Below are 14,668 nucleotides of genomic sequence, written 5' to 3'. Positions count from 1 at the left end.
TTTCCATTCTGACTCTCTCACAATGGTTTCATTAAATCAGTTTGCTTTGTTTTTATAAAGCTGTATATTGTCATGTTTCAGATAATTGGTTGGCACTAGATTGGTTCTATTTTTCGTTGGTTGGGTTGTACTGGATTGTTTATCTGAACATACAATAAACTTCCTTTCTGATTTAAAAAAAAAACAAATAACTATATGAGCAACTAATGGGTACATACACACATTCTGCTGAGCGCTTTCAGTTCATTTACTTTTAGAAAAAAAGGTTATTTTTTTAAATGTCAGCAGTCAACATACCTGCCATGCACGCATTTTATTCACTGTGGCTGCTGGTGATGAAAGTGACATCTGGTTTTAACAAGCCGGTCATTCATTGATGTACTGATATGCCAATTCACATTCTGAATGCATCCTAAGCTTACCTCCAATGACAAGTGTAACTCCAGCTACATAACAGATTTTTAACTTGATTTGTGATTCATCTGTTAGGAATTTTATACAGTCAAGCCCCAGGAGGAGGAATATGAAGCCAAATCCTGCCAGAATATCTGCTGTTATCATGAAGCCACGAGTTGCCACTAATTTCACTGAAAAACAGAGCCAAAGGGAATACAGCTTACTAAATACTATAAAACTGTTTAGTAAATTGGAAAATGTTGCAATCATTATATCCTGCTACACATGACTCTGGAGTCAGTTAGCAAACTTTAAATTAGCCCTAAAAGCAACAACCAAACACAATAATTACATTTAATCCACAGCAACCGAATCTGATTAGCCCCTGCATGACCTGTAAGGCTTTTGTGTCAGCTTCAGTTTGACTAGGTTTTTCCAATCAAAGCATTTTATGGATAGGCAGTTCCCATACAGAGAGATTGTGACAGATAAATGCAATAAAGGAATGCTGAGGAACCCCTACTAAATAATATTGATCAGTAGATTACATTATTTGTCCATAATCCAATTTTATAGTTTTACACCTTTGTTCATACACACTCTTATGTATATTTCTGTAAGTTTACATTTATGTTTATGTGAAGTTTACATGTATGTATTCACACAGGAACATGGCCACATGTTCCATGGACCTAGAACTCAAATCAACTTTACGATGCAGGAAGGTCCACCTTAAATGAGCATAACTCTATCTTTGGATATGAAAGGGTTAAATAACAAAAACTGCAACCTCCACAGTCTACTCTTCGCTACTGATGTATTGCACTTTAGAAAATTACAGTAAATTTGAAGTGCACTCACAGAAGGATGTTTAAAGGAATAGGCTGGAAGTTGGCCAAAAGACTGACCAAGAGGAGGAGGGGAAGGGATTATGGCGTGCACTTTTGTAGATTCAATGGCTTTGAATTGTTACATAGAGGTGTCAGTGCTTTTAGCATGAGTTGATAGTGGTAGTAAAAGGAAACGGGGTCAAAAGATTAGTATCTAAGGTATTCAACCTCTTTTTTCCAGAAAGAGAACAAGTGTTGTGCTGTGAAAATGATTCTGAAATGACTCACAGCTCTGTGAATAGCTAATCAATATGGCCTCAGTAAGCGATATTAGCACTCATCATTTCAGTGCAATGGCCATCTTCACTTCAGTTGTGAGTTACTGTACATTATATGACATTTCAACTTGGTTTACATCACCTTAAAGGGTCGATTCACTCAAAATTGATATTTCACTTGTTTTGGTAGTTACTGCTAAGGTAACAAAACTAAGTTTGCTATAACCTCTGGGTACTCTATTGGTGGCAAATGGAATTAATTGCATTTACACATATTTAGATGCATATGTGTGTAACTTATGCCAGTTCAATCCTCCGTGAATGCAGGTTTGGGGCATTTTTTATGTCTGTGAACCCTGATCTAAAAGTATGAACCTTAATGTCACATGGACACATTAGCTGAAATACAGCTGCATTCAAAGGCATAAAAAAATAAATAAAAAGTGGCTTTTCTTAAGCATGAGACTTAAGAAAGATCTTCTTGTGCAGTTAAAATATAAATACAGGAAAAACATTTTTTTGATTAGAGTGAAGAGGGATTAGAACACCTGTTAGGTGTTGTATTGTCACCAGGGATTCCTCACATTTGAAGGAGTTACTGAAACTTTCTGCTTCGGCTTTGGGAAAGAAAGTTAAGTAAAATCTCCTTATCTCCCTTATTCTATCCAAAAGGAAAACAATATATACATATATTGCCTTTAGTTTATTTTATGGTCTCATCCAGCAGTCATAGACACCAGTACTTCAATATTAGGTGATAGCTCAGTACAGAAACAGTGGATCTAGTATAACAGCTTGACAGCTTGATACATCATTGCTGGCCATATTAGTATTGGTATATGTAGCCATAAGCAGAGGTCTATCTATTAATAAGACGTTGCTTGCTCTTCGCTTACCAGTTTAGGTTGCCCACAATGACACCATACTAATAGAGGCTAATAGTACAGGTCCTAAAACTAGCTGTTGCCAGCCATCTTACATCAAAGAAAGATATGGGGTAGATTTACTAAAACAAAAGTGCAAAATCGGATGCAGCTCTGTATAGAAAGTAATCAGCTATCAGGTTTCTTTGTCAAAGCTTAATTAAAGAAGCTGAAGTTAGAAGCTGATTGGTCACCATGCACAGCTGCACCAGATTTTTCACTCTCCAGTTTTAGTAAATTAACCTCATAGGCTGCTTAAGATAAATCTCAGTTTCATACTCACAAACTGGTGGTTGCTTGCTTGTTTACACCTTGGTTGGTGTCAAATGTGTGATGTGTCTGACAAGGTAATGCAAATATTCCCATCACACATGTTCCTGGACATAGGTTCACCAGTGACAGGTGCTGCAGCGACTACCAGCTGAAAACTGGACCCATCACAGTTCAATGAACATATTCACCAGCACACCATGGATCATCAATTGTCATCTGAACCTTTTATAGCAGAAAGATCACATAGCAAAGGACCAAGTGCAATGTTTCAAAGCCGCATAGGACCCCTTCATCAGGCATGTGATAACATGCATACTGTGAAAAATAAGTATTTAAAGTGCTAATCACAGTAAAAGGGTGACCCCCACCCCTGCCCTCTGACATGCTATGACATCATAATCCTATCAAAACTAACATATCTGCTCATATTTTTTGTTTAGCAATCAAACATAATCAGTTATAGTTCAGCATGCTTTGTGTACAAGGTAGGGAGTGTGGAGGTCTGTCTCACAAATGCCCAAGAGTATCTTCCCATAATAGAGTTAGGAAGAGTGTGACTAACACATTGCCAAAACATTTCTAGAGCATTTTACCATGCTGGTGCCAAATAACAAAAACATGGAGCTCTTCCTGTTTAAATGATAGGGTCCCATAGCTTAAATAGAAGCAGCTATAAATGGCATTAGTAAGAAAATGAATCTCTACATTTTGTTAATACATGTTGTAATAACAACAACCTACCTTTCACTGATATGTGTGTGTTCTGTTCTTCGCTTATATTCTTTTTCTTTCATAGTAGAAATGTCATTTAAGTGTCAGACTGTAAGACCCCTGTGGAAGCTAACCTGCCTACTACCTGAGCACAAGACTGATAAGTGAATGGCTTGTGGGTAGGCGCAGTGTAGTGCAGCAGCAGTAAACACACTGGGTCTAGTTACAGGTAACAAAACCTGTATTGAAGGAATGGCCCAAAATTACAAACAGCCCAGGGGGAAGAACCCAGCTCAGAACACTCACAGTTCTGTGTAAACTTTCAGAGTAGTGCGAGTTCTGATGCACTGACAGAGTCTGTCTCCAAGGACAGAGTGCAGCTTGGCCAGTCCAGGCCCAATGATGAGCATTTCAATTCAGGATGGCATGTCCCTAACTTGTCCCTACTTGTCTGGAACCTTTCCCTGACAGACAAGTACTCTTTTCCTAAGCTATCCACTCGCCAAAAAGCATGCCAAAGCTTGGGGACAGACACTCAAAAAGACTCTGCTGACCCAAGATGGCCACCCATCTGCAGTCTAACCAACCAAAATTCTGCCTCAGGAGTCCAAGGAAACCATAATGAAACCAGGTTTCTCTCCACTTCCTCTCCAGCAACAATACCGCTAAGGCCAAGCGCCACCAAATAAATTGAGACTGCACCTGCCTACAGGCTCTCTGGGCTGCTAGAGAAGGCTAGAACTGCGAGTTTACAAAGTTTTCTTTATAAGTGTCTGTTATCAGCATTGAGCTAAGGTACTGGATAGAACAGACCAATACTACTGCTCTGACAGGGGATAAAAGAGAAATACATATTACAAAAATCATATATTGCATGAGTGATGAGGCATCGACATTATAAGAAACCCAAGAGTGGAGATTCAGATTATTACAAATGACTATTGTGTAATTTGTTATATGTAAAAAAAAAGTATAGGATGACACTTCTTATGACCATCTGAATCCTTGTACTCAACCGCTTAATTAAGTAGTCTTATTTAGTATGTAATCTGTTTCATCAGAAAAAAGTTAGATTTAATTGCAGTGTTTTCGAGTAAGTAAGATGGAGCAATAAAATTGCCCATTTAACATCATTTATGGGGTGCATGGAAAATAAAATAAGTCTGTTTCACAATTGGTCATGTGTATACCCTCTTGCAATTCAGAATTTTAGTAAGAAACCTGGCAGCAAACCTAATACACATAGCTTACCAGTGCACATCTTCCAACCATAAAGTACAATTTTGGCTTCGGCTCAGAACATCAGAGATATTCACTGTATTGCTCAAAGCGGCTGGCTTAATCCATTGATCTGCCAATCAGCAGGTCTGGCATTCAGTGAAATTAGATGTCTGATACAAATAAAATTTGAAGTCTCCCCTGATTATGATGGAGTGGCTTTGCAATTGAGAACCTTTATTCAGTCCAATCCACTGCACCACACTAATTTGAAGTACTACAATTGGAGGGGATGTAAATTAAATTGTCTGAGAACTCTTTCAATCCAGAAAGTGATTTGTGGATTTTTGTTGCTGGTTTAATAAATCTTGATATCTGATCTCTTTAGATGTGACATACACACAGTACAAATACAAAGGTGACAGCTTTAATTCCAGCATCCTATACTTTTATTAATGCATAAACTGATTAATCAAACACAAGGCAAATTTAATTTTGACTCTGATATTACTGAGGTTTATAGGTACAAAATTCAATACGATTAAGAAAATTAATATTAACAAGATACAATACAGACGGTTGGTAAATATGAATTTATGCAACCAGAGGAGAATTTACAGTAGCAAGGAAAACATATCCCCTTACCTGCTTTGTGCATTAACCATTTGAGTCCTGAGTGCTGTTTTACTATAGCACAGGGACAACGAATATTTGTCCCAGTGCACTTTTCAAATGGTACCAGGGCATGGCGGCTCCTGTGAGTCCCTGCAGCATCTGGTGCTGGAACCACCAGCTGTCAGTGACAGTCAGGGTCCAGCACTAAACTTAGGAGGTGAAACAATCTGCTCCTGGGCTTCTGATTCTTCTACAGATTACTCATCTCCTAGATTGTAAGCTTGAAAGAGCAGGGCCCTCGATCCCCTCATGTTTTGCATTGTATTGGTATTGTTCTGTCACATGTTCTGTCCCCCTCTGTAATGTACAGCTCTGAGCGAACTATTGGCGCTTTATAAATACTGTGTAATAATAATAATTTGGAGCATGCTGTAGGAGTGACTGTTAACATGTTATTTCCTCATTGCATTTACAATGGAAGTTAAGTGACATTATGTCATGGCACAGTGTAACTTAGCATGGGGAATAAACCTCACCTAAGGTAAAATGTATATGTACATGTTGAACTTTACCATTTCATCAGATTTAAAAAAAATTCACATTAATGTGATATCATTTTAATCAGCAGTTTTTATTTTGAATATATATATGGAATAACTGGTTCATTTCCAAAACAGTGCAGAGGCCACCATTCACACAGGCAAAGGTCCTCTCACTCTGGCTCATTTAAACAGTCTAGGAGATGTCTTTTTTATGATTTATAGCTTGTAAAACTTGTAACAGGAGAGAGGTTGGAGTGGTATGGGATGCTCTGGAAATGCTGACTTGTAACAGGAGGACACATTTCACTGGATGCTAGGTCTTTAATCAAGTAACCAAGGGGAAGGCAAGAACTGAGACCCTGTAGGAGCAGTCTCAGAGAAAGAGCTACTGCTTGCTCCCAAAAGTAGATCAGTACTCAGTCACTAGATTATTGAGCTTGGATCAGTACTTCCCATGGCAGCTGCACACCTGCCAGCTCCCACCAGGCACTCTTCAGTGGGTAATCCAGGCCAAATCCTTAGCTCCAAAAGTAATTTGAAATATGCCACCCAGCTCAGACATAGCTGGGACCTAGATGATCATCAGCAGACCTCAGCAAGGCTGCCTCAAAGTGGCAACAGCCCATGAGGCTGGAAACTTCTCCAGATGGACTAGACCTCAGCTGCTCCAGACCCCGGCCTATTTATATTTTCCTCCAGCCACCTAAAGGGCACACCTCCCCAGGGATTGGCTGAAGCATGATAAATATTCAGGTTCCCTATTTGATTTTCACAGCCCTCTATTCTCTGTAAGTCCCCAGAATGCAAGAGGAAACAAACCTACAGCCTGTGAAATCTAGAACAGCCCAAATTAATAAATAGCTGCTCCAATGACTACAGAGGAGCCAAAATCTAATTTACCTAGCATTAGGAGGGTGCTATACATGCTCCAAGTCTTTAATTCAAAATGATTGCAGATTATCACAGTAATTTTTACTTGAATTTGATTCCCCAGGTTCAAATGACAAATCTCTAAAAAAATGAATGATTGCCTGTGGAGACTCACTGCCTATGGCGCTGAATCTATGGATTTAATTGTTTTTTAAGTTAGAGGGTTAACAACTGTTTAGATATCCCACATCCTTAATGCCACATACTCCTGGGCACAGAGGGTGCCAAATCTGCTATCTCAAGCTGGTGAATATAGAAAGAATAACGTCCAGTGAACTTTGGTGACTGCTCAATGAATGAAACATTCACCCTATGGAAACTGAACAAAAGTTACAATAACCAGCTCATCCTGATGAAGAGATGGTGACGGTGAAGGTTAGAAAATATTTTAAATGGCAAATATGTCAGCACTCAGCTTATAAATAGGTGAAAGTTACCTGGAAAATGTACTGTTAATGTACAGGGAGTGTTGGAAAAAAATATCTGTAGACGTCTCTAATATTCATTCCCTCAGTAAGAGATGCTGTTGTTCAAATGCATGCAGCACCTAGGTTAATATTATACATTTGAAAAGTGAAAGAGGAAAAAAACTAATGCATACAATACTAATTCCTATCCAAATCCACCAGGTGGAGTTATTTGCTACAACTCCTTACCAAAACAAAACTGTACGCCCATGTAATAGTTCAATTACAAAATAATATAACAGAAAAAGTCCTCTCAACTGCCAAACACTATTATCGTGATTTACCAGTACTTACCTGGATGCTCTGCATATATGGAGTCGTACTCATCACAGGTCCGAATTCCATCAAACGCATTAGTTACACATTCCCACCACAGTCCACGGCATTTGGTACTCACCTATTTTAGAACGTTAAAAGAATGCCCATGTTAATATTTTACTTATTATTTAGTATTACTATTATTATTAATAATAACACTATTGGTATTTATATAGTGCTGACAATTTACACAGCACTTTACATATTGTACATTCACATCAATCCCTGACCTCAAAGAGCTTACAATCTAAGGTCCTATCTCATATGCATACAATGCATACATACATAAACTAGGGCCAATTTGGAAAGGAGACAATTAACCTAGCAGCATATCTTTGAAATATGGAGGGAAACAGGAGTACTCAAGGAAACTCATAAATGCACAGGAAGAAAATGTAGATAGTTAATGTGATCAGTTCACTAATAAATTCACTAAGCAAAGCAGCATGTCGTATCTGTATGCCATGCTGCGGGGGCAGTGTATGGGCAGCTATTTAGTACTAGAAGCCTGTTCTGAAGCTTCAGCATATGAAATTGTGTGCATGCATTTACATATGCACCCTGTGATAACCCTTTAACTGTGTTTTATTCACCTTTTGGCCTCATGCATGCTGGTTCATTGTAAATACTGTTTAGGAGCATTTAGAGGCTTTCAGGCATGTTTGGCATTTGGGTGTTTATTTATTTAATTGGCCATAATTTTAATTTATTCTGGCCATTGAAATGAATAAATGCTCTAGCGTTTAACACGCCTAACACTTAGGCTCATTTTGATGAGTTTGGCATTTTTTATGCCCAAAAGCTTCTCTCCTGAACTCGATTCTTAGGCGTTCGGGAGAAGGAACTTTGACTGCCTCTAAATGTTGCTGCTCCTCAACTCCTCTAAAAGCCTGTGGGGTTGATTTACTAAAACTAAGTGCAAAATCCGGAGCAACTCTACATAGAAACCAATCAGCTTCCAGGTTTTATTGCTCAGGTTTAATTAAACAACCTGCCTTTAGAAGCTGGTTGGCTACCATGCACAGCATGTGTGCATGGGGGGAGATTTAGTAAAACCGCTGCACTAGGAATCTGGCGCAGCTGTACATGGCAGCCAATCAGTTTCTAACTTCAGATTGCTCAATTAAGCTTTGTCAATAAAACCTGGAAGCTGATTGGATTCTATGCAGAGCTGCACAAGATGCACTCTCCAATTTTAGTAAATAACCCTCATAGGCTTTTGTTTAGGGGCTGTGACAGGAGGTCAGGAAGAACTAGGGGATGTGTTCGGGATGGGAGATATATTTGTCCCTGGTTCATGCTCTACACAGACTATTTCTCCTTTGGTGCGGTGTAGTGAGCCTGTGTGGCTCACTGATGAGTTAATGAGTTCAGGTGTAGTGCATTAAGGGCTCTGGGCTCTATAAAACTCCCAGGCTGCATAGAGAGAATGCTCCAACATGGAACCAGTTTGCTGTGTAGGACAGACTGGGGAGCAACCAAACCATCACGTGGTGAGAAATAATCTGTGTGATCTTGGACTGTGTGAACAATCTGTGTCTGTGCAGTGGTAGGCTGTATTCAGACAGCTAGATAGGAAACCTGTGTTTGTAGTTAGATGCCCAGTGTGGCAAGGTTTTATTTTCTGTTTGTATTTTTTTGCTGATTTGACTATATGCACCATGTGTTCACCAGACTTTGTAAATAAAGCACAACTTTTCACCAAGTACCTTCTGTCGTGCTGAGCCTCTTTCACGGTGTTCTGACCCATCCAGGGGGTCAAGCACAACCCGCTACTGGGCTAATCCCTCACAGGGCTCACGTAAAAAATGCCAAAAACCCCAAAACCATCAATTTAGAAGCAGCGGTGGTCATGAGGCCTTAAAAGATAAGTTCACCTCTTTACAAAATGTAGGTGCACATTTTTGCAGGCAAAAAAATGTGCATTTATTATTTTTTGTTTCTGGGGCCTGTAAAGCATTGCAGGTCTCCTGCAGATCTGCTAGTATATCTGCTTGCCTGTACATCCCTTATATACTGACAGGAAGAACCAATGAACTACCACAGTGCTCCACAGCGCCAAGGTAGTTCATTCATTCACAGAACACCATGAATGAATGACGTGGCAGGTATTTTTTTAATTGTGACAACTAGCAGGGAGGAGAAGATCCCCCACTAGCTGTCACAACGGGAATCGGGGAGGAGTGTGCTACAGTCCGTTTGTAATATGTTAAACTCTGAATATGGCTCTAACATACAACATATTTTGAAAGCTCAACTTATACTTTAATGATAGTAGTACATTTATGTGATTTTGTTCCTACAGGAGATGCGCCTGTAGGATCCAAAGCATTAGGGACAATCACATTTTTTATTTTAATCACCTGAAGTCTAGAAGACTATGATCCCCACAGCAAACTATACTTATTAGTAAATTCACCATATGTACACTGGAGTTGTAAACCTCAAACATTAAATATGAACAAAATAGATACCCCTATAGTTTACACTTGTCTCAATCCAGAGCACTAAGTGTCATTTCTGTCTGCTTCTTCCTTTCTCTGCAATCTGCATGAGCCACTTGTGACAAGTTTTCCTGACAAGAAAAAAAAGGTGACAGACAAGGGAGCTCCCGCACACAGCCTGTGACTGAAAGTCTCAATGCTGTTCCTGTGTGCTGTGTGAAGGGGGGTATGTCCCTCCTCTCTGGCCAGCTCTCACTGTAGAGCTCTGAAGAGTGTAACTTCAGCTCCATGCCCCCTGCTTTTCAGAGAGAAGATAAGACTTCAGATAAATAGCTTCAACTTATGTAGGACGATTTGTTTCATCTCTGTGTATCACCTGAGACCAGGCACTTCAATGGGTATATGTGAGAGTTTACAACCACTTTAAAGCTTCCCCATGATCCTTAAAAAAGCAGCTCTGGTTTGGAGATAAACTTAACTCTACCTAGGTGAAAATAAATGTCATCAGTCTAAAAATTGTCCCTATATGATATTTAAAAAATATACTGGTCCATGGAATCCAGTGTTGTCTTCCTTGTAGCGGAAGTTCCCCATGTGCCACTCTGCTTCTGCAATACCAACTCCTGTACCTGGTCCTCCCTGATTTTCAGGAGCATGCACACCACAAGGTTTCATGCATGCACAGACACGCATAGGTCTCTTCTATGTATTTTGGCCTATCCTGAGTGAGTGTAACTACTGCACTCACAGTGTAAAGATGTAAAGAGCAGCGCTGATATCATCAAGTCAGCTCTTCTCTCTACATTCATGAGAACCATCAACCACATGAGAAGTTCCTAGAAGACCCCAATGATTGTGTGACCATCCTAAGGATCTCTGAAAAACGGTAAGTATTGAGAAAAACAAAATACAACTTATGTGACAATCGCAGCGTCAGACCCCAGCCCTTCTCACCAAACTCGTGACTGAAGGACTAGCCAATCTAAAACCGCGTTGTCACGTGCGTAACAATGCCACGCCCAGCTGCACTCTGCACAAAGATTTTCCAGCTAATGGACCAATATCTGTGTATCTGCAGCCTGGGAGCGATTGTTACTGAGTCAGGATAATTACGCAATTAACCCTTCACACTGCCACCACCTCCTTTTTGTACAGAGAAAGAGGAAACTCGGCAATATTAGCATTAACACTATGATGGTTGGATAATCGTCTGTATACCACTGTCACCGCAGGCAGGTTATACAGAGGGTTAAACACACACACAGTAGCTCTCTTCAGCAGCAGGAATTCGTAATTTGCATTAAAGAGCTTTAGAAACAGTTCAACCCTTTTAGAAAGTAAGATTTATTACTAAAAGGTCAAAAGGGTGCAATAAAAATATTTACAGAAAAAGATGTAGCCAATATATCTATATAAATATACAGTGAACAATGGCACAGCAAAGAGATAACAGAAAGAAGTTTAGGTAGATAAAGTACTTGCCAAAAAGCCTTGGGTTAAGCAGCTTCAAGTTTCATGAGCCAAAAGGATTTCTTATCTCCCACTGTCAGTTTCGATGTTAAAGGGAGAATTTTCAACTTCTTTTCTTTTTCTCTTCTCAGCCTAGCTTAGCTTTTTCTAGTAACTCCACAGGGTGTCACCCTGGAGCAGTAAACCAATCGCCTCATTTGGAGTTGTAGGTGGGGACCTCAGGCTATGACAAAAGCCTGCACAAATTATATTATGGTTCATAATTTACCCTGGATACATACAACATCCTATCCATGAGTAGATTATTATTCGGAATCACCTGCTAAATGGCTAGACATGAAACATGAAATATCTGCCCGAATGGTTAAGGAGATATATCTCTCCTAGATTGTAAGCTCGAAAGAGCAGGGCCTTTAAATCCCTCGTGTTTTGTTTTGTTACTGTATTGTCTCATGTTCTGTCCCTCACTATAATGTACAGCGCTGAGCAAACCTTTTAGCGCTATATAAATACTGTATAATAATAATATAATCCTCTGCTCTCCTGCGCATGCCAGACAGGGGGTGCAACATACCAGGAGAATGGTCTCAAATAGTTTAGGTAATTATGTCCTACGTGAAGATATCAACTTCTATGAAAAAGTGAGTTTTTAAAAGTAAGTCTGTTTTTATGACCCCCCGGAATGTCCTTTGAACTCAGTGAAGGACTTGGTTAATGGCTTTACAAGCCTAGATTGTGAAGTTAACAGACAGCTAGGCCCCAGTGGGATTTATATCCAGGATTCCCTCCCATGGAGTTTGTTGCCTGTGATCTCTGCAAACACACACCAACCACATGTCACTCAATAGAGAGGGAGGGGGGATGAGGAAAGCTGATTTGTGAGTAGAAATGATATAAAATGGAAGATTCTTAACAAGATGGATGACCGTGTCCATCTCGGTGTGCAAGATTGCTACAACCTACATGAAAGAATGGGGTGTAGGGTTGCAGAACTAGACAGACTTGGAGCTGTGCTTTAAGAATTTAGCACAATCAGAATATTTATTTAGAATTTTGTACCATTTTGTATCATAAAAACATGCATATAATGTAATCTAAATATAATTAACAAGAAAGTAATGCAAATACATTTTTTCTTGCAATAATTGTTTCAGCTCAGTGGTGACCATCATGTAAACTGCACAACAAACAGTGAATATTGATGCTTTAATATGCATCCTGTTGCTAGATATGCTGCAGAATGACTGCATTGCCTGACTCCATCACATTTTATTCATCCCTTCATAGCAGGTGTATTAAATAATGCTTCTCTGGTGTAGCCTGCTAAGCCACAGAATCAATAATTATATTGCTTACTGCAGCAAATGAACACATTCAAATCCAAGCACCTTGATGAAATTAGTGCTGTAAATATAATAGCTAACTGGCAGAATACACTGTTAGCCCAACAGCAAGCAAACTTCCTTTGCAGCTTCTTAGATTTCTCTGCGGCTCTGCAGGAGCTGTATGGCCATGGGTCATTTACTTGCCTGTACATAGTAAAAAAGTCTCTGAGGTCATTAGGCAGGGAAGGGAACCCACTCTATCACACATTAATGCCCCAGGCTTGTTCTTAGAGGGCCTGGCATTCATTTCACTTTCAGATCCATGAGAACAGTTGCTGTCATTAACTAAGCACACTGCTAATGAGGCACTTCTTAAAAGGTGCCTTTGTCCATAGCAAGCAAGATGAATACATAGCTATACAACTGACCATAGGAGATACAGATACAGTATGTCATATTTGTTATTTTAAGTGTATGTAACCCCTAATATTTTTTGTATTCCTTCCCTTTTAGTTTGTAAACTGTGTAATACTATTGAAAACATTTTGTTATATCTGCGCGATATGTAAAAAAAAAAATTCTCTGAGCTCCGAACATCCACTGAAATCTAAAGCACTGTTATCAGTCCCACCCAGTTCACTTCTGTGAACTACAGAACATCTCCCCCATATGCTATGACAATGAGGAGAGGGGGAGATGCTCTGTAGTGATACCATACTTCCTGTCCTGGGGTAACAACACTGCTCCTCCATAGATACAGTACACTAAGAAAGCATTGTTACCTTAGGACAGGAAGCATTTTACAGAATTGCCCATGTGTTTTCAGCCTAGTAGTTATTCTCATGAGCCCAAGCACTGCCACACCATTTGTACCATGTACAGGTACATTCCTGATAACAGCATATTACTTTGCAAAACCCAGCTAGAAATGTCATGGTACAAATCACTTTGGACAGCATGGAGTTTATTTACTAAAGCTGGAGATTCCAAAATCAGACTCCCTTCTGCATAGAAACCAATCAGCTTCCAGATTTCATTGCCAAAGCTTCATTGAACAAGCTGAGGTTAGAAGCTGATTGGTTTCTATGTAGAAGGGAGTCTGCTTTTGGACTCTCCAGCTTTAGTAAATAAACTCCCATGGGTCTTTAAAGTGGTTCTAAGGGTAAGACATGTTTTACCTTAATTCATTCCTGCATTAACCATTTGCCCTCCAGTGGATTTACCCCCCTTCCTGACCAGGCCATTTTTTGCAATACAGTGCTGTGTTACCTTAATTGACAATCCTGCGGTCATGCAATGCTGCACACAAATAAAATTTACGTCCTTTTTTTTCCCCCACAAATTGAGCTTTCTTTTGGTGGTATTTGATCAGCTGTGCGTGATTTATTTTTTGCACTATAAAAAAAAAATAAAAAATTTTTGAAAATAAAAACCCTATATTTTGGCCTTTTTGCTATTAAACATGTCCAGTAAAAAAAAAAAAAAATCTAATTTCATCATAAATTTAGGCCAAAATGTATTCTGCTACGTCTTTGCAAAAAAAAATCCCAATACATGTAAATTAATCAGTTTAAGTGCAAGTTACAGAGTTTACAAATGGCGGTATATATACTGGAATTTTTTTTTTTCCCAGTAATGGCAGCGATCAGCAACTTATAGCGGGACTGCGGCGGGCATTCTGATACTGGGGGGAACTGACTTGGTGTCACTGATATCATCACCAATACAGTGATCAGTGCTAATAAAGAGCACTGACTTTGTACTAATGGAACTGGGCAGGAAGGGGTTAACATGTGGGGCGATCAAAGGGTTAATTGTGTGCTGTTTTACTATGTGGGCTGTGTGTGTTTCACTGTAAGCACACTGCTTTGTATGGTTCTGACAGGGGAGAGATCTGTATTGTTTACATACAGGTCTTTCCCCCATCG

General features: G+C 39.5%; 1 protein-coding gene across 1 annotated transcript in view; it reads right to left on the bottom strand.

Annotated features, from left to right (window-relative positions):
- The window catches only part of CLDN16 (claudin 16), a 56,555-nt gene that overhangs the window by 34,073 nt on the left and 7,814 nt on the right, over window positions 1-14,668 (bottom strand). The window contains exons 2-3 of the mRNA XM_089680179.1: window positions 7,478-7,580; window positions 423-587 (exon numbers count right to left, since the gene is read on the bottom strand). Of these exons, the coding sequence (XP_089536305.1) occupies window positions 423-587; window positions 7,478-7,580 (268 nt within the window). The remainder of the gene's footprint in view (window positions 1-422; window positions 588-7,477; window positions 7,581-14,668) is intronic.

The sequence above is a fragment of the Staurois parvus genome, unplaced genomic scaffold (genome assembly GCF_062004578.1).
Source record: "Staurois parvus isolate SC_StPar_1 unplaced genomic scaffold, SC_StPar_1.0 ptg000235l, whole genome shotgun sequence".
NCBI classification, from domain to species: domain Eukaryota; kingdom Metazoa; phylum Chordata; class Amphibia; order Anura; family Ranidae; genus Staurois; species Staurois parvus.
Note: the sequence above shows the minus strand (reverse complement) of the source record. Positions and strands in the feature narration are given on the sequence as shown.